At 36.5% G+C, this 21,374-nt stretch overlaps 1 protein-coding gene across 1 annotated transcript in view; it reads right to left on the reverse strand.

The window, feature by feature from the left end:
* LOC148946521 (cysteine desulfurase-like) overlaps nucleotides 1-6,451 on the reverse strand; it is a 44,510-nt gene extending 38,059 nt beyond the window's left edge. Inside the window, exon 1 of the mRNA XM_089097407.1 lies at nucleotides 6,253-6,451. Within this exon, the coding sequence (XP_088953533.1) occupies nucleotides 6,253-6,379 (127 nt within the window). The 5' untranslated portion in view covers nucleotides 6,380-6,451. The remainder of the gene's footprint in view (nucleotides 1-6,252) is intronic.
* Nucleotides 6,452-21,374: the final 14,923 nt, after the last annotated feature.

Here is a 21,374-nt window from a genome sequence, read left to right on the forward strand (position 1 = left end):
GGGCGTGGGAGCTAGTTGCCCTCCAATCTCTTTTTGCTCTAAAAAACTGAAATAAAAATTTAAATTTCCAATCAATTGAGCCATCTCTGAATTTTTTATGAGCATCCCTTCAATAAGAACCATATATTCCCCAAAGCATAACTTATAACACCTGCCCTTGGGCCCTGGGGGGCTGTGTTGACCCCTGAGTTTTCTTTATATGGTCTTTGAACTATTTAAAAAAAAGCTATCTCAAAGTTCTTATCAGATTGGTTTGAGGAAAAAAGGGCATGGAGAGGGGGGGGGGGGGGAATGAGGCCCTCCAATCTCGTTTTACTCTTAAAAAATGAACTAGAACTTTCAATTTCCAATCAAATTATCCCTCTTTGATGTTAATACAAGTATCCCTTCCATAAGACCCATATATGCCCCAGGGCATAACTTAAAACGCCTGCCCCCGGGCCCTTGGGGGTTGTGATGACACTTGAGTTTTTTTTATCCAACTTTTAAGTAATTTTAAACTTAATGGCTATCTCAGAATTTTTATTAGATGCATTTGAGGCAAAGGGGGCGTGGGGGGCTAGTTGCCCTCCCATCTCTTTTGACTCTATAAAACTGAACTAGAAATTTAAATTTCCAATCAAATGAGCCATCTATGAATTTTTAAAAGCATCTCTTCAATAAGAACCATATATTCCCCCAAAGCATAACTAATAACACCTGCCCTCAGGCCCTGGGGGCTGTGTTGACCCCTGAGTTTTCTTTATATGGTCTTTGAACTATTTGAAAAAAAGCTATCTCAAAGGTCTTATCAGATGGGTTTGAGGAAAAAAGGGTGTGGAGAGGGGGACGGGGGGGCTAGGTGCCCTCTAATCGCTTTTGAATCTTAAAAAGGGAACTAGAACTTTCACTTTTCAATCAAATTATCCCTCTTTGAAGTTAATACGAGCATCCCTTCCATAAGACCCATATATGTCCCAAGGGAATAACTTACAACGCCTGCCCCTGGGCCCTGGTGGGTTGTGTTGACACTTTAATTTTTGTTATATGATCTTTAAACTATTTTTAACAAAATAGCTATCTTAAAATTTTTATTGGATGCATTTGGGAACAAAGGGTTTGGGGGGGGGAAGCTGCTTACCCTCCAATATCTTTTGACACTTAAAAAGTGAACTAGAGCTTTCAATTTCCAATCAAATGAGCCCTCTCTAAAGTTTATATGAGCATTCCTTCCATAAGAACCATATATGTCCCCAGGGCATAACTTATAATCCTTGTCTCTGAAGACTTTGGGAAGAATATCCTGCTCAAACATATAATTTCCAGAACTTTCAACTACACTGAACAAAATTACTATATCAAAATTTTGATTGGATGTGTTTGGAAAAATGGTGGGCGTGGAAGGGGTGTCAGTTGCCTTAAAATCCCTTTCAACTATTAAAAAGGGAACTAGCCATTTAAATTTCCAATCAAATGAGCCCTTACTGAAGTTTCTATGACAATGTTGTCTATACAAAACCTTATATGCCCCCAGGGCATAACTTACAACCCTTGCCCTATGGACTGTGGAGGAGTTGTCATCTTCAAAGATCTACTGTTCAGAACTTAAAACTAAGTTTAATAAAATGGCTTTCTCATAGTTTTTATTGGCTGTGTTGGAGGAAAATGTTGACGTAAGAGGGGGGTTAGTTGACCCCCAATCACTTTCCACTTTTAAAAATGGCACTAGCCCTTAAAATTTCCAGTCGGATGAGCCTTTTTGAAGTTTCTATGACAACACCTTCTATAAAAACCTTATATGCCCCCAGGGCATAACTTAAAACCCTTGCCCTGAAGTTTGTGGGTGAGTGTCCTCCTCAAAAACATATTTTCTATCTGGAAATCAACTATGCTGAACAAAATGGCTATCTCAAAACTTTGATTGGATGTGTTTGGGGGAATGATGGGCGTGGGGGGGACTAGTTGCCCTCCAATCACTTTCAGTTATTAAATAGGGAACTAGCCCTTTGAATTTCCAATCAAATGAGCCTGTTTTGAATTTTCTACAACAACACCTATAAAAACCTTATATGCCCCCAGGCCATAACTTAAAACCCTTGCCCTGGTGGTTGTGGGGGAGTGTCCTCCTCAAAAACATATTTCCTATCTGGAAATCAACTATGCTGAACAAAATGGCTATCTCAAAATTTTGATTGGATGTGTTTGGGGGAATGATGGAGGTAGGGGCGGGGCTAGTTGTCCTCCAATCATTTTCAACTATTAGAAAGGGCACTAGAAATCTCAATTTCCAATTGAATGAGCCCACTTAGAAGTTTCTACAACGACCCCTTCCATATGAAGTGCCTCTGGGAAAAAAATAATAACAAATAAATAATAAAACATTGGAGCCGTATGGCCTTTACTATAGGCAACACTACAGCATTGCATCTCACTAATAAAATGGTGAGCAAGCAACATTGATAGCATCAAGCAATGGGAAAAGTCATGGAAAACATATTGGTCCTTACATATTACCCCACACCCAAGAAGTGAAGTTAGGTTAATCATAATGAAATATACCAAAATCTGATGAAAATAAAATACTTTTGTAACAAAATTACAGAAACTACAACAGAGAATTATGGAAAGAAGGCTACCAAGAAGGCATTATATCAAATACCTAACCTAAGCAACTCTATATATCAAATGTTTAATTAAAATATATGGTACTTGTGTATTTGCCACTGCACACTTGAGAAGTGGTGCTAGGTTAATCATAATGAAATATACCAAAATGTGATGAAAGTACAATACTGTAGAAACAAAATTAGGGAAACCACAACAAACAATTATGGAAGGGGGCCACACAGACTACATTATATTAAATACCTAGCCTAGCCTAACCTGACCAAAATAAAATCTCTATACATCTAACATTTAATTCCTGCGTATGTGCCTGACCTACATAGTAATATATCTTACTCAAGCTAAGCTAATTATAAGCAAGTGCAGACAGAGAAACCAGTTTTACTCAGATTAAGACCTTGAGTGTGATTGGGATAATATACAAGCACCACTTTTTGTTCCAATTGTAAACAGAAAGGCATTGTAGTCAAAAAATTATTTATGCTTTTGGAACTGATGGGAGGACAATAACAATTCCTGTTATTTCAGTGGTATTTTAAGCCCTGTCAAGATTTTTCCTAAATTTAAGAAACATCTTATCAAATCTTTAAAACCTTATAAACCAAGCTTGAGCAAAAGCATGAGGCTGAAAACACTTTTCATGGGCCTCATTTGAGAGAAAGATTCATTTTTCAAGGTTTCACTTTTGTAAGATGAAGACTGGCAAAGGTTATCAAGAGGTCAGTGCTCTCTACACGGAGAAATAGCAGCATCAGGCATTTCAAAATAACACCCTAGGTTATGTTTTCAGCCTTGGATTCATTTGCGAAAGTTTTATTTACCCAACTCAATTAGTTTCCAAGAAAGCAAGGAGCCCCTAAACTAGAATTTTAGGTAAATTTGCAGTGGGTCTTATAATTTAGCTAAGATGAAAGTGCAAACATCATTTCATGCCTTTTTTTATGTTCTTTCATAATTCAATAATTGCTTCTGGGGCTAATTGCATCTTGAGCCCTTAAAAGGGTCCCAAATGTATTTTATATGAATAATGAAAGAGCATAAAAAAGCATCAAGTGATGTTTTCACTTTCATTCTAGCTAAATTATATGACCCACTGTAATTTAACCAGCCCTCTAATGTTCAAATATATACAGTACCCTGAATTGTTGATGGCAAAGTTTTGAATTGCAAAATTCAGTGTTATTTTTGTTGACATCATTCAAAAACTTGAAATGGTAAGAAAACAGTTTATATTTGAGTTGCCTAATAAATGAGGTTTGAATTGTTATAAATATGTATTTTTGGTATATATTACTCTTGAACAACCTATTTATAAATTAGTGATATGTTTTTAACTACTTTTCAATAGCTTAACTAGTGTTGATAACTTCTTTGTGTGGTTACAAAAATGAAATACCTTTGGGGGCCCTTTAAGGGTTCAAGATGCACCATTAGCCCCAAAAGCAATTATTAAATTATGAAAGAGCATAGAAAAGGTATCAAATGACATTTTTGCTTTCATCTTAGCTAAATTATAAAGGCCCACTGCAAATTTACCTAATTTTATATAAGAAATCTAATGTACTATTATTATAGCGGGTTTCCTTCAAAAGAGCCAACCACTAAATATTTACTAGGCTAAATTTAGGAGCTGGGAGATGGGTGCACTATCAGAAGAGTAACCATAATATTACAAAAAACATAAAATTAGCAACTTAATGGGTAATACTTTTATTTTATTTATATATTTTCTTTAAAAGTGATCAATCTCTAAACTGATATGAAAAACAGTAAATTTGGAGGAGTTAACATTACTGACTTACAAATAAAGCAAACATACCATTTGATGCCTCTTTTTATGCTTTTTCTGAATAGAACAGTTGCTTTACTTGGAAGTTCAATTTTAAGCCCTTTATGGACTCTCAAAGCTGATAGCTTTTTCTCTTATTTTCAGCTATGTAAAAGAGTTAAAAACAAAATTCTTACTTCATTATAGCCTATGCAGAATAATTGTAGTCAATGCATTTTAACTGCTGCTTAACTATATGTAACCCCCTCTTCCCCAAAGTGCAAATATATAGCCTGAATTATATATTTCCTGTTTGTTTTCTGGTTCTCAATTTTGTCACAGTCAATTCAACTCATTGTAAATTTCTAGTGGGTCACACAATTTAGCTAAGATGAAAGTGAAAACATCATTTGATGCTATGCTCTTTCACAATACAAGAATTGCTTCTGGAGCTAGTGGGATTTTGAGCCCTTAAAGGGGCCCCAAAGGTATTTTGTTTTGTAACCACACTAGTTATCAACACGAGTTAAGTTATTGAAAAATTTAAAAACATATAACTAGTTTATAAATAAATTTTTCAAGAGTAATATATTCCAAAAATACTTATTTATAACAATTCAAACCTCATTTATTAGGCCACTCAAATATAAACCATTTTCTTACTATTTCAAGTTTTTTGAATACTGTCAACAAAAATAGCACTGATTTTAGTGATTCAAAACTTTACTGTTGCCTATATTCCATTTCATGGTATATATTTGTACATTAGGGGGGTGGTGGTTGGTAAACTTCATTGTAAATTTGAAGTTGGCTATATAATATAGCTAGGATGAAAGTGAAAACATCCTTTGATGCTTTTATTATGCTCTTTGACTATTCATATAAAATACCTTTAGGGCCCCTTTAAGGGCTCAAGATGCAATTAGCCCCAGAAGCAATTTTTGAATTATGAAACATTATAAAAAAGGCATCAAATGATGTTTTCACTTTTATCTTAGCTAAATTATGTGGCCCACTAGAAATTTACCTAATTTATGGGTAGACCAGTTTAAACAAGAGTGATGCAAACAGCTTAAAATAAACACAGTATTTTTGGAAGATTTATAAATTGATTATTCAATTGGATTATGATGAATCAATCATATAATTTTAGAAAAATCAGATTATAATCAAATAGAAAGTTTTAACTACTATTTTGTCCTTTTCTGTAGCAAAAATGAGAAAAGATAAACTATAATCTTCAAGGGTCCAAAAAGGGCTTAGAATTGTATTTCTGAGTAAAAACAATAGACCTCTTTTTAGTAAATTTTTATCAAATCATATTTTTGAGTTAGGAATAAAGTGAATACACTATTCAATGCCTTTTTTTTGCTGATTACAAACATAATAATCATTTCTATTGGAAAATGAAAAGAGCCCCTCCCTAACCTAACCTAACCCCCATCCCCATAGTTGCAAATATATATCCTGAATTGACATACATAGAGGGGGGGGGGGGCGAAAATTCATTTATGATATAAATGGTTGTTATATTTGTAATCAGCATAAAAAAAGGCATCAAATGGTATATTCACTTTATTTGAAACTCAATAGGCCTAATATGATTTGGTAAAAATTTACCCTATTTTTTTTGGTAAGATCATAAAAGATACATTGAGTGGTATATTCAAACTATTCATAGGTTCTAGGCTACCTTAGTCCTTCTAGCAAATAACTTAGGCCTAGGCTTTGATTTACTCACTGGAATTTTCAATGTCCTAGCCTAAAACAACAACACTGTTTTTGAAGATATGATAGGCCTAGTGAAAAGCCTATTTTATAGAACTTTACCAATCCCAGTACTTGCCCTAGCCTACGAATGCAAAAAAAAGAAGACTCACTACTCCCAGGTTCATCAATTTCATAGGCCTCAGAGAGTGATCCATTTTTCTTTATGGTACTATAAATCAATCGTTTCGGTATACTCTCTGATACTTTTTTAAATATCGTCATTGGGTTTCTCATCATTTTGGAAAACAACGTTGACTTTTTCGTAGGGTTTTTTGTTACACAACGTATTCTAATGCTTTAATTTTTTCAAATTTTACTTCGCGAACTGATCAAGATGGAATCCCTTCTGAGAAGCACAAAAATATAAATAAATGAAATCCAGAAGTTCAAGATATTTGATGTTGAATTTGAATGAGATAATAATCATTATAATTCAACTTAGGATCTTTTCATTTAAGTATTAACTGAAACCTTAAAATAGTTATTTCAGTTTTCAAAAATTCGCGTTTTGAACTAGCCTTGTCGACAAGACAAGATCTTATGCTGAGGGAATCAAAGCTATTCCAGAAGTATTAGTGCAAGTTGAAACTGGGCAACTGATATTGATCTCAAATTTTCAAAACATAAAACAAGAGCCATGTAAATAACTCGAAAAAAAAAATGAAAGTTACCCCAATAATTAGATTTTATGGCCAGCAGATTGAGTTTGTGAGTGAAACAAAGTTCCTGGGTGTGAATATAGAGAAAAATATGAATTGAAAACCACATATTGAGATGACCCAGGCCACATATTGAGATGACCAAGGCTGCTTACGTGCAAAGGCTGAATTTTATGAAGAATCTTACAACTGTTAGCTGGGGGCAAAAACCCAGTTTTATGGTCGAGTTTTATATAAAGTATATTAGGTCTAAGATAGAATATGCCTCCGTGATTTATTCCTCAGGCAGTGACACAACCCTAGCAACGTTTAATTCCGTACAGAGTGCAGCTATACGCATTGCCTCTGCAGCCAGAAAGACTACCCCTGTCGTGTTTTTATTGCCAAAGTCAGGACTTGAAAGCCTGGAAACCAGGAGAAAGGTAAATGTACTGAAATACATAAAAAAAAGTGTGGACAGCTGATAAATACAAACCCAGTTAGATAAAAAATAGTTAAACCAGGGAAAGTCGTTGCATCAAATGAGTTTAAAAAGAGAACCAGGAAAATATCTTTAAAATGTCTTCTCGTATCATTGAACAGTTTGGAGTGACATTAAAAATGATAGATATGTTACAAGTTCCAGAAATTGTAATACCTGCTCCTTAAGTTTGCAATCTCCTTAACCTGCAATCTTAAGTTTGAAATGAATGGATACCATGATTCCAGGACAAACTTTGAGTTAGTGATGGCAGAGAAATACAGGGGATTCTTTGAAGCATATACAGATGGATCTAAGAAAAGTAACCCAATTTCTGCAGTAGGGGCCGCCTTTGTCATTCCATTGATACAAGTGTCAAAGTCATTTATACTGTTTTCAGAGGCAACAATCTTCCAGGCTGAAGGAATATCCATACAGGAAGCAATTGTATTTGCTAAAGAAAATCTTAGCAACCAAAGAAACATCATATTGTTTTCAGATTCAAAAAGTGCATTGGAGGCACTCGCCAATTTTGATCATAATGGGAAAATTTCAAGAGAATCTGTATTGTGCTATGTGGAAATAGCATTATTTATGTCAACAGCAAACATATGTCTTCAGTGGATCCCTGCCCATGTTCAGATTGAGGGGAATGAGGGGAATGAGAGGGGGAAGATAGCAGGAATAAACCTGGAAATTGCTTTGTTACCCAAAAGTAGCAAGAAAGTTTGAGAGACATGTGTACCGAGGATTAAGTAGGAAAGAAGGAAGATTAGCATTTCGTCTTAGATCAGGTCATGCAGATATAAAATCATACAGGACAAAGTTTTATGGAGTGTCAAGTAACTGTGAGTTTTGTGACAAAGAAGAAACTCTGGTACATCTTCTTATAGATTGTGATAAGTACACTCTCGAAAGACAGGATATCAACACGTTTTTTCATGACAGAAGAAAACAGTTGAGTGTAAGTTTCATTTTGGGGGATTTGCAAATGACTGTGACAGTATATAGATCTTAAACCTGGTTGCACAGTTTATAACTGCCATTGGGAGAGATTTAGGACGATATGATGGGAAAAATAATTATGATTAGTTAATGTGATAGAGCAGTTATTGATGATTTATTAACCAAACTGGGATCCAGATTTATTGAAAGAAGACCCAAGTGACCCAGCAGTTAAGAGGGGTCTTTAATTCATTCATCATCATCATCAAGATATTATGCTGCTATTTGATCCTTTGTTGACACGGCAGAGTTTCAATTTGTAAAATGTTGACATCATGTCGGAATTTTGTCGTTTTTTTACTAGAGGAAAAAACCGTTGTTTTTCATGCTAACATAAAAATTACAAGTTCAAAAGGGAAATTCAAAATATAAGAAAGATTGATAACCTTTTTTTCCAACTGATGGTCAAACCCAGCATTTCTCACACTGATTAGCTGTCTTTTAGCATAAGGTGCATACAGAAAATCTGTAAAGATTTTCTAAAATTTATTGATACCTTTAATGACACATACACAATAGAACCTGGTGAGGAGCATAAGCCGTCTGGCGCAGCATTAGATGCAAGGTATCTTGAAAGAATTGTCTCTTAATCTATATTTATGTTTATCCAAAAGGGCAGATAATTACAGCGTTATTTGTCTTCTAGATTTGCACAGCCGTTAAATAAGTGAGTAAGCAAGCAAGAAATACATGCACGATGTCGTGGTACAACCATAATCTAAACAATTGATTTTCCAGGTCAAATAATGCGGTAGCTGTAAGAAAGGCTGTTGGCATTCTGAAATCTGTTATTTCGTTTCTGAATGCCTGCAAAAAGAAATTTTGTCATAAGAAGTTTATTAAATTGACAGCTCACACAGCTGTGAGATAAGACAGACTGAGTGTTAAGATAGTGTACAGACTTTAGTCAAGTTTCTGAATAATTCACTCACATTTCAGTATAGAGCCATACACAAATATCTTCAAAAGTAACTTCTTTACTTTCTGCAGCATGTTCCCCCATGTTCCTGGTCAAAACACTCAGGTCAATTAATATTTTACAAGTAATTCCAACAGTGAGCAGGTCACTACAGAAGCCAGAATTAGGCCCCAGTTGGGCGTCCAGTACTATACCAAACACTCTTAAAATTTTGGAGAATAAAAGAAAATAATGCAATGTTTTATTTTCCGGAATATTTGCTAAGGTTAGTGAACAAGCAGAGGCAACTAGCAAAGAAATGAAAGAGTCTCGCATCAATGAAAAGCAAACTGATAAGGGAAGTTATTGTAAGGGAACAAGGGAGAGTATTTCCGAAGGTCTATCTATGCTCTATTTCTGAACAGCATTTGCATGGGTTCGAAAAAGTGATTTAGAAACTTGACCCTTCAGTGGTAACCACTATGAATTTAATGCCATACATTTTATTGTCAGAAGATGGCAGTTATTTTCAAAAAAAAAAAAAAAATGTAAGTACTTTTGGAGCATTTTCATCACCCATAGCTCAGAAGAAAAATATTGAAAAACTGCAGTTAAGAGACGAGATCTAGCTATAGTCTCAAAAGTGGAAGTCATGCAACCTTATAAAACTAATATTACAATTGGTGCAACTTTCTGTCGATTTTTCAAGTCCCCATCAAGGCAACTTGATTTGGTTGTGTAACAATTATGACCAAATTAATTCAATCGTCTAATAAAATTGAAATAATTTTAATTTTAAAATTTGAAGAAACAAAACAAAAACATATTGTCTGTAGATCAGACAAAAAATATATTAAGAGATCGACGAAAGAGCCGAGAGTTGTGATTGGTGAAAATATCATAGGCAGCGCGCTAGCGCTGCCTAAGTAAAGAACGATGTGGGCGCAATGTGTTTTTTTTTCTTTTTCAGTCAGGCACTTCGTATCGAAGGAGTCGTCGTAGAAACTTCGAAAAGGGCCGATTCGATTGGAAATTGGAGTGGCTAGTGCCCTTTTTAATGCTCGAAAGTGATTGGAGGGCAACTAGCCCCCCCCCCCGCACGCCCATCATTGACCCAAACAAATTCAATCAAAATTTTGTGGTAGCCATTTTGTTCAGCGTAGTTGATTTCCAGATAGCAAATATGTTTTTGAGGAGGACGCTCCCCCACAACCCTCGGGGCAAGGGTTTTAAGTTATGCCCTGAGAGCATATAAGAACGATGTTGGCACAATGTACTATGAATTATTTTTTCCTTTAGAGCAGGGCACTTCATGTGGATGGGGTCGTCCTAGAAACTTCAAAAGGGGCTCATTCGATTGAAAATTGAGAGTTCTAGTGCCTTTTTTAATAGTCAAAAGTGATTGGAGGGCAACTACACCCCCCCTCCTCGCCCATCATTCCCCCAAACACATCCAATCAAAATTTTGAGATAGCCATTTTGTTCAGCGTAGTTGATTTCCAGATAGAAAATATGTTTCTGAGGAGGACACTCCCTCACAACCCTCACAACGAACGATGTTGGCACAATGTACTATCTATTATTTTTTTCCTTTGGAGCAGGGCCCTTCATATTTAAGGGGTCGTCGAAGAAACTTCAAACGGGGCTCTTTCGATTGGAATTTGAGAGTTCTAGTGCCCTTTTTAATAGTCGAAAGTCACTGGAGGGAAGCTAGCCCCCCCCCACGACCATCATTTCCTCTGACACATGCAATCAAAATTTTGAGATAGCCATTTTGTTCAGCGTAGTTGATTTTCAGATAGAAAATATGTTTCTGAGGAGGACACTCCCTGACAACCCTCAGGGCAAGGATTTTAAGTTATGCCCTGGGGGCATATAAGGTTTTTATAAAAGGTGTTGTCGTAGAAACTTCAAAAAAGGCTCATTCGACTGGAAATTAAAGGGCTAGTACCCTTTTCAATAGTCGAGAGTGATTGGAAAGCAAATAGCCCCCACACGCCCTTTTTTTCCCAAAACACATCCAATCAAAATTTTGAGATAGCTATTTTGTGTAGCGTAGTTGATTTCAAGATAGAAAATATGTTTTTGTGGAGGACACTCCCCCACAGCCCTCAGGGCAAGGGTTTTAAGTTATGCTCCTGGGGCGTATAAGGTTTTTAAAGAAGGCGTTGTCATAGAAACTACAAAAAAGCTCATTCCATTGGAAATTCAAATGGCTAGTGCTGTTTTTAATAGTCGAAAGTGATTGGAGGGCAACTATCCCCCCCAAGCCAATCATTCCCCCAAACACATCCAATCAAAATTTTGAGATAGTCATTTTATTCAACGTATTTGATTTCCAGATAGAAAATATATTTTTGAGGAGGACACTCCCCCACAACCCTCAGGGCAAGGATTATAAGTTATGCCCCGGGGGTATATAAGGTTTTTATTGGAATCTTCGTCGTAGAAACTTGAAAAAGGGCTCACTTGATTTGAAATTCAAAGGGATAGTACCCTTTTTAATAGTTGAAAGTGATTTGAGGGCAACTAACCCCCCTCTCACGCCCTTTCAAAATTAAAAAAAATGGAAGTAGTTTTGGAGCATTTTCATCACCCATAGCTCAGAAGAAAAATATTTAAAAACTGCAGTTAAGAGACAAAATCCAGCTATAGTCTCAAAAGTGGAAGTCATGCAACCTTATACAGCTAATATTACAATTTGTACAACTTTCTGTTGATTTTTCAAGTCCCCATCAAGGCAACTTGATTTGGTTGTGTAATAATTATGACCAACTTAATTCAATCGTCTAATAAAATTGAATAATTTTAATTTTAAAATTTGAATAAATAAAACAAAAATATATTGTCTGTAGATCAGACAAAAAATATTTTAAGAGATCGACGAAAGAGCCGAGAGTTGTGATTGGTGAAAATATCATAGGCAGCGCGCTAGCACTGCCTAAGTAAAGAACGATGTGGGCACAATGTGTTTTTTTTTTCTTCTTCAGTTAGGCACTTCCTATCGAAGGAGTTGTCGCATAAACTTTTAAAAGAGCTGATTCGATTGGAAATTGGAGTGGCTAGTGCCCTTTTTAATACTCGAAAGTGATTGGAGGGCAACTAACCCCACCCCCATGCCCATAATTCCCCAAACACATTCAATCAAAATTTTGAGATAGCCATTTTGTTCAGCGTAGCTGATTTCCAGATAGAAATATGTTTTTGAGGAAGACACTCCACCACAACCCTCAGGGCAAGCATTTTAAGTTATGCACTGGGGGCATATAAGGTTTTTATAGAAGGCGTTGTCGTAGAAACTTAAAAAAGACTCATTTGATTTGAAATTAAAGGGCTAGTGCCCTTTTCAATAGTCGAGAGTGATTGGAGGGCAACTAGCCCCCCCCACGCACATCTTTTCCCCAAACACATCCAATCAAAATTTTGAGAAAACCATTTTGTTCAGCGTAGTTGATTTCCAGGTAAAAAATATGTTTATGAGGAGGACACTCCCCCAGAGCCCTCAGGGCAAGGGTTTTAAGTTATGCTCTTGTGGCATATAAGGTTTTTAAAGAAGGTGTTGTCGTAGAAACTTCAAAAAAGCTCATTCAATTGGAAATTCAAAGTCGAAAGCTCTTTATAATAGTCGAAAGTGATTGGAGGGCAACTATCCCCCCCCCCACGCCCATGATTCACCCAAACACATCCAATAAAAATTTTGAGATAGCTATTTTGTTCAACGTAGTTGATTTCCAGATATAAAATATTTTTTTGAGGAGGACACTCCCCCACAACCCTCAGGGCAAGGATTATAAGTTATGCCCCAGGGATATATGAGGTTTTTATTGAAACCTTTGTCGTAGAAACTTGAAAAAGGGTTCATTCGATTTGAAATTCAAAGGGATAGTCCCCTTTTTAATAGTCGAAAGTGATTTGAGGGCAACTAACCCCTCTCTCACGCCCTTTCAAAACAAGTAAAAAAATGGAAGTAGTCTTGGAGCATTTTCATCATCCATACCTCAGAAGAAAAACATTTAAAAACTGCAGTTAAGAGACGAAATATAGCTATAGTCTCAAAAGTGGAAGTCATGCAACCTTATACAACTAATATTACAATTGGTACAACTTTCTGTCGATTTTTCAAGTCTCCATCAAGGCGACTTTATTTGGTTGTGTAATAATTATGACCAACTTAATTCAATCGTCTAATAAAATTGAAATAATTTTAACTTTAAAATTTGAAGAAATAAAACAAAAATATATTGTCTGTAGATCAGACAAAAAATAAATTAAGAAAGCGACGAAAGAGTCGAGAGTTGTGATTGGTGAAAATATCATAGGCAGCGCGCTAGCACTGCCTAAGTAAAGAACGATGTGGGCACAATGTGTTTTTTTCTTCTTCTTCAGTCAGGCACTTCTTATCGAAGGAGTTGTCATAAAAACTTCTAAAAGGACTGATTCGATTGGAAATTGGAGTGGCTAGTGCCCCTTTTAATACTCGAAAGTGATTGGGGGGCAACTAGCCCCCCCCCCCGCCCATCATTCCCCCAAACACATCCAGTAAAAATTTTGTGATAGACATTTTGTTCAGCGTAGTTGATTTCCAGATAGAAAATATGATTTTGAGGAGGACACTCCCCCACAACCCTCAGGGCAAGGGTTTTAAGTTATGCCTTGAGGGCACATAAGAACGATGTTGGCACAATGTACTATGAATTATTTTTTTCCTTTAGAGCAGGGCACTTTATATGGAAGGGGTCATCGTAGAAACTTAAAAAGGGGCTCATTTGATTAGAAATTGAGAGTTCTAGTGCCCTTTTTAATAGTCGAAAGTGATTGGAGGGCAACTCCCCCCCCCCCACGCCCATCATTCCCCCAAACAAATTCAATCAAAATTTTGAGATACCAATTTTGTTCAGCGTAGATGATTTCAAGATAGAAAATGTGTTTTTGAGGAGGACACTCCCCCACAACCCTCAGGGCAAGGGTTTTAAATTATGCCCTGGGGGCATATAAGGTTTTTATAGAAGGCGTTGTCGTAGAAACTTCAAAACAGGCTCATTCGATTGGAAATTCAAGGGCTAGTGCCCTTTTAAATACTCGAAAGTGATCGGAGGGCAACTAGCCTCCCCCCACGCTCATCATGTCCCCAAACACATCCAATGAAAATTTTGAGATACCCATTTTGTTCAGCGTAGTTGATTTCCAGATAGAAATTATATTTTGAGGAGGACACTCCCCCACAACCCTCGGGGCAAGGGTTTTAAGCTATGCCCTGAGGGCATATAAGAACGATGTTGGCACAATATACTATATATTATTTTTTTCCTTTGGAGCTGGGCACTTCAAATAGAAGGGGTCATCGTAGAAAGTTCAAAAGGGGCTCATTCGATTGGAAATTGAGAGTTCTAGTGCCCTTTTTAATAGTCGACAGTCATTGGAAGGAAGCTAGCCCCCCCCCACGACCATCATTTCCTCAAACACATGCAATCAAAATTTTGAAATCGCCACTTTGTTCAGCGTTGTTGATTTCCAGATAGAATATATGTTTTTGAGGAGGACACCCCCCCACACCCCTCAGGGCAAGGATTTTAAGTTTTGCCATGGGGGCATATAAGGTTTTTTATAGAAGGCGTTGTCGTAGAAACTTCAAAAAAGATTCATTCGATTGGAAATTAAAGGGCTAGTGCCCTTTTCAATAGTCGAGAGTGATTGAAGGGCAACTAGCTCCCCCCCACGCCCATCTTTTCCCCAAACACATCCAATCAAAATTGTGAGATAGCCATTTTGTGTAGCGTAGTTGATTTCCTGATAGAAAATATGTTTTTGAGGAGGACACTCCCCTACAGCCCTCAGGGCAAGGGTTTTAAGTTGTGCTCCTGGGGCATATAAGGTTTTTAAAGTAGGCGTTGTCGTAGAAACTTCAAAAAAACTCATTCGATTGGAAATTCAAAAGACTAGTGCTGTTTTTAACAGTCAAAAGTGATTGGAGGGCAACTATCCTCCCCCCACGCCCATCATTCCCCTAAACATATCCAATAAAAATTTTAAGACAGTACTTTTGTTCAGCGTAGCTGATTTCCATATAGAAAATACATTTTTGAGGAGGACACTCCCCCAAAACCCTCAGGGCAAGGATTATAAGTTGTGCCCCGGGGGTATCTAAGGTTTTTATTGAAATCTTTGTCGTAGAAACTTGAAAAAGGGCTCATTCGATTTGAAATTTAAAAGGATAGTACCCTTTTTAATAGTTGAAAGTGATTTTAGCTCAACTAACCCCCCTCTCACGCCCTTTCAAAATTAATAAAAAAATGGAAGTAGTTTTGGAGCATTTTCATCACCCATAGCTCAGAAGAAAAATATTTAAAAACTGCAGTTAAGAGACGGAATCTAGCTATAGTCTCAAAAGTGGAAGTCATGCAACCTTATACAACTAATATTACAATTGGTATAACTTTCTGTCGATTTTTCCAGTCCTCATCAAGGCAAATTGACTTGATTGTGTAATAATCATGACCAACTTAAATCAATCGTCTATTAAAATTGAAATAATTTTAATTTTAAAATTTGAAGAAACAAAACAAAAATATATTGTATGTAGATCAAACAAAAAATATATTAAGAGATCGACGAAAGGGCTGAGAGTTGTGAATGGTGAAAATATCATAGGCAGCGCGCTAGCACTGTCCAAGTAAAGAACGATGTGGGCACAATGTGTTTTTTTTTCTTCTTCAGTTAGGCACTTCTTATCGAAGGAGTTGTCGTAGAAACTTCTAAAAGGGCTGATTCGATTGGAAATTGGAGTGGCTAGTGCCCTTTTTAATACTCGAAAGTGATTGGAGGGCAACTATCCCCCCCCCCCTCCCCACGCCCATCATTCCCCAAACACATTCAATCAAAATTTTGAGGTAGTCATTTTGTTCAGCGTAGGTGATTTCCACATAGAAAATATGTTTTTGAGGAGGACACTCCCCCACAACCCTCAGGGCAAGGATTTTAAGTTATGCCCTGGGGGCATATAAGGTTTTTATAGAAGGCGTTGTTGTAGAAACTTCAAAAAAGTCTCATTCGATTGGAAATTAAAGGGCTAGTGCCCTTTTCAATAGTCGAGAGTGATTGGAGGGCATCTAGCCCCCCCAATGCCCATCTTTTCCCCAAACACATCCAATCAAATTTTGAGATAGCCATTTTGTTCAGCGTAGCTGATTTCCAGATAGAAAATATGTTTTCGAGGAGGACACTCCCCCACAGCCCTCAGGGCCAGGGTTTTAAGTTATGCCCTGGGGGCATATAAGGTTTTTAAAGAAGGCGTTGTCGTAGAAACTTAAAAAAACACATTCGATTAGAAATTCAAAGGGCTAGTGCTCTTTTTAATAATCTAAAGTGATTGAAGAGCAACTGTCCTCCCCCCGCCCATCATTCCCCCAAAGACATCCAATAAAAATTTTGAGATAGCCATTTTGTTCAGCGTAGTTGATTTCCAGATAGAAAATATGTTTTTGAGGAGGACACTCCCCCACAACGCTCAGGGCAAGGGTTATAAGTTATACCCTGTGGGCATATAAGGTTTTTATTGAAATCTTTGTAGTAGAAACTTGAAAAAGGGCTCATTCGATTTGAAATTCAAAGGGATAGTACCCTTTTTAATAGTCGAAAGTGATTTGAAGGCAACTAACCCCCTCTCACGCCCACCATTTTCCAAAACACATCCAATCAAAATTTTTAGATAGCCATTTTATTCAACGTAGTTGAAAGTTTTGGAAATTAGGTCTTTAAGAATGCCAACCCTTCCCCCCACAGCCCTTAAGGCAAGGGTTGTAAGTTATGCCCTGGGGTATATAAAGTTTTTATTGAAAGCTTTGTCGTAGAAACTTCGAAAGGGCTCATTCAATTGGAAATTCAAAGGGATAGTGACTTTTTTAATAGTTGAAAGTTATTGGATAGCGACTAACGCCCCTCTCACGCCCACCATTTTCCAAAACACATCTTATCAAAATTTTGAGATATCAATTTTGTTCAACGTAGTTGAACGTTCCTGAAATTAGGTATTTTAGGATGATAACCCCCTCAGAGCCCTCAGTGCAAGGGTTGTAAGTTATGCCCTGGGGGCATATAAGGTTTATATAGAAATTTGTTGTATAAATTATAGGCAGCACGATCGTGCTGTCTAAGTAAAGAACGGGGACACTCTAAAACGAGACAAGAAACGGGTATTAAGTAAAGAGGATGACCCTCCCCCAAAGTCCTATGGGCAAGGATTTTATGTTATGCCCTGGGGGCACATAAGAACAGTGTTGGCGAAATGTATTAGTTATTAATTGTCTCATTTAGAGCAGAGCCCTTCGTAACGAAGAAATTGGGCACTTCGTATCGAAGAAACTTCCAAAAGTACTCATTCAATTGGAAATTGGAGTGGCTTATGCCCTTTTTAATATTCGAAAGTGATTGGAAGGCGACTAACACCCCTTTCAAGCCCAACATTTCCCCAAACACATTCAATCAAAATTTTGAGAGCCGTGTTGTTAAACGTAGTTAGAAGTTTTGAAATTCAGTCTTAGAGGATCACCACCCTAACAGACCTTAGGGTAAGGGTTGTAATTTATGCCCTGGGGGAATATAAGGTGTCTATAAAAGGCGTTGTCGTTTCCATAAGGGCTCATTCGATTAGAAATTGAAAGGCCTAGTGCCCATTTTAATAGTCGACAGTAAATGGAAGGCTTGACATTCTTATAGTAAAGATCGAAGTGGGTATAATGTATTATTTTTTGTTGTTGCTGTTGTTTAGACCAGTGCACTTCGTATCGAAGGAGTCGTCGTGGGAACTTCGAAAAGGGCTCACTCGATTGAAAATAGAAAGGACTGACGCCCTTTTATTAGTCGAAAGTGATTTGAGGGCAAATAATCCCCCTTCCACTCCCACTCTCCCACGCCCATCGTCCCACGCCAACCCTCCCATTTCGGCTCTTAAAATTTAACCAAATCAAAATTGCGTAAGTGTATCCAAGCTATCAAAAAAAGTAAACAGATTTGTACTCTACTGAAAAAAATATAAATGTTTTTACTTTTATAACTTCAATAAATCAAATAATTTTAACATTTTGATTACTAAATATCAGTATATGTATATTAAGCTGACAATGTACATTCATTTTTATTTTTTCAGTAAAGTGCAAATTTTTTTCTTGCCTTGGGAAAGCATAGGAGTTATGCACCCAATTTATGTTAATTTATGTAAATCTTTCTAATTTCTATTTTCTTATTCCGGTAGATCCGGCTCATTATCTTTTAGGACTAAATTTATGAGTTTAATAAGCCAGTTAGGATTAAGCGATGGCCCAAAAGGTGACTGTTCAATAGTCTATGTTCTATGGTCATCCAGCATTACTGTTTCTTGATGCTTGGATTCAGGATCCAAAGCTATTTGCTAATATCCTGTGATAAGGTCAGAACACGTGTAAAATTTTTACTCTCCAAATAAGTCCAAATCGAATCTATTCTGTGTTGTCTTATGACGTATTTTACAGTTACCGGATTTAAAGCTTTAAAGTCGACACAATATTTCCATGTGTTATCTTTTTCCTTACTGTTACTAGTGGGAAACACCACTTACTAACTTTTTTTTAATGACCCCTTGGACCTCTATTTCTTTGATTTCTTCATCAAGCCATGGACGTAAGTGATAAGCAGATGTCTTTTTGTACTCCCACAAAATATTTCTCACTCGAATTTTAATATGTTCTGACAAATGGGCCAAATCAAATTTCTTTAGAAATTCTGTTTTTGTCATTCCATATTCATCTATGTTTTTGTGGTCCATTCCTGGTGGTATTTGATTGGCAAAATTTACACTCGATTCTCGACTTTTAGGCATTTTATATCTGTATTTGAATTTTTTTTGGAGCCTCTAGTACTTTATTTAAGTTCAAGTTCCATTTATTTCCATAAATAACAATGACAAAAACAATATCCCAAAGGGCTCAATGACCCGTTATTTGGGAAACCACATAGAATAAAAGACTAATATTAAAACTTGGCATAAATAATACTAAACAATGTCTAATTTATAAATCTATAAGAAAGAAAAAGTCAACTCACCGATAGCCCACACAAAACAGTGACCCTCCTATCACCCGACAATAAATAACAAAATAAAATTGTCTACATCATTGAGGATCCAACGCCAACAAAACACAACAACCCCCCCCCCCTCCCTCCAAAAAAGCCATAAAACAACTAAAAATTATTTAATTTTTCCCTTTAATAAAAAACTTTTCATATTTCTTTTAAATGATCCAGGTGTTCGTGACTGACAAGTCTCAGCAGGAGCCAAGTTCCAAGCACGTCCCACAGTCACGACCAGACCAAAGTCTGAACGAATCGAGGGAGTAGCCGGAATCATCACATCCTCCTAGTTTCGAACTGTAAATGTGTAACGTTACTTTCACATTCCTTACATTTGATAGTTTTCGGTACGTGGCTTCCTTATCAATTTGAACTATCTGGCTTACCAAGAAGACCGAGGGATAGTCCTTTAGAATATAACCTCGTATCATACCATCAATAGTCTTACATTTACTTTTCCCAGTGTTAGAAATAGCTAAAACTTGAACACTAGTACCTGATTTTATTGTTACTCTGCCATCTAACTATAAATCATACTGAATGGTTTAATTGCTACCATTGCTGAACTAGATTTAGTAATGGTAATTCTATTGCTTATTGCATGGGTCGGCAGCACACGACCCGCGGGCCGCATGCGGCCCGCAAGACGTATTGGTGCGGCCCGCAAGACCCTTGCCGCAATGAACCTGATGGACCATATTGCTCACCATAACAATACAAAACGAAGTGAAAGGCGGTGCCATCTACCATTCTGCCAATCTAGCATAGCTCCTATGCCTTCCCAAGGCCAGAACAAAATTTGCACTTTACTGAGAAAATACAAATGAATGTGCATTGTCAGTTTAATGTACATATACTGATATTTAGCAATCAAAATGTTAAAATTATTTGATTTATTAAAGTTATAAAAGTAAAAACATTTATATTTTTTTTCAGTAAAGTGCAAATTTTGTTCTGGCCTTGGGAAGGCATAGGGGTTTTGCACCCAATTTATGTTAATTTCTGCTCGTTTTGAGTTTGATTCGGTTATTTATTGTAATTTCTGTTCGTTTTGGGTTTCATTTATTTATCGATGCTGATTTGTGGTAGTTTCGAGCTTGGTAGATTATTGATTTTATTTTTGCTCATTTTTTGTTTAATGGAGTTCTTTACTTTTCTTTGAAAAACTTGTTTTGTGGAAAAAGTCTTTTTAATTAGTTTCTGTTCGTTTTATATTGACATAGTCTTTTCAGGGAAATAGAAAATAACACTTTAAATTTTTTCGTTTTTTAAGACTTTATAGTTTGGCCTACTATTTGTATGCTGGAGAAAAATTTTTAGCAATTTTTAACAACATACAGCATTTCAAAAATCTGGACACAAATAGTACTGTTTAACTTAGTTTCATACCTTCTCTAGTTGACCTGAAATGGAAACTTGATACCGTTCGCAAAAAATCTGTTTCTTTTCTTTGATAGCTTTGATACACTTACAGTATTTTGATTTGATTAAATTTTAAGAGCAGAAATAGCCTCGAAAGTTTGAACATAATACCCTCAGTCGTTTGGCCAAATTACGACGTGCAAAAACTGACATGCTTAGTAGTGAGATTAGTTGTAAATATATAGAATATGCTGAATTTTTCAGATAATAATATGCATTATAACAATATGATTCTATTGTTACTCTGCCATCTAACTGTAAATCATACTGAGTGGTTTAATTGCTACCATTGCTGAACTAGATTTAGTAATGGTAATTCTATTGCTTATTGCATGGGTGGGCAGCACACGACCTGCGGGCCGCATACGGCCCGCAAGACGTATTGGTGCGGCCCGCAAGACCCTTGCCGCAACGAGCCTGATGGACCATATTACTCACCATAACAATACAAAACGAAGTGAAAGGCGGTGCCATTCTGCCATATAGAATTCTCAAAAAATCCGTAAGCCTCATCTAGCATAGTTATTTTGATTTTCAACTATCTAGTCCATACCAATTGTTTTGGTATGTTACAATTTTTGTTTTTGAGCAAACCTTTCTCGAAATTTGGGAAATACACCCCAAAAAATACTTTGTCTTTGGATTTTCTTTGTTTATTATTTTTTTAGAAATTAGAAATCAGATCTA

This window comes from Artemia sp. Qi Xiang Cuo, chromosome 11 (genome assembly GCF_049724085.1).
Source record: "Artemia sp. Qi Xiang Cuo chromosome 11, ASM4972408v1, whole genome shotgun sequence".
Taxonomy (NCBI): domain Eukaryota; kingdom Metazoa; phylum Arthropoda; class Branchiopoda; order Anostraca; family Artemiidae; genus Artemia; species Artemia sp. Qi Xiang Cuo.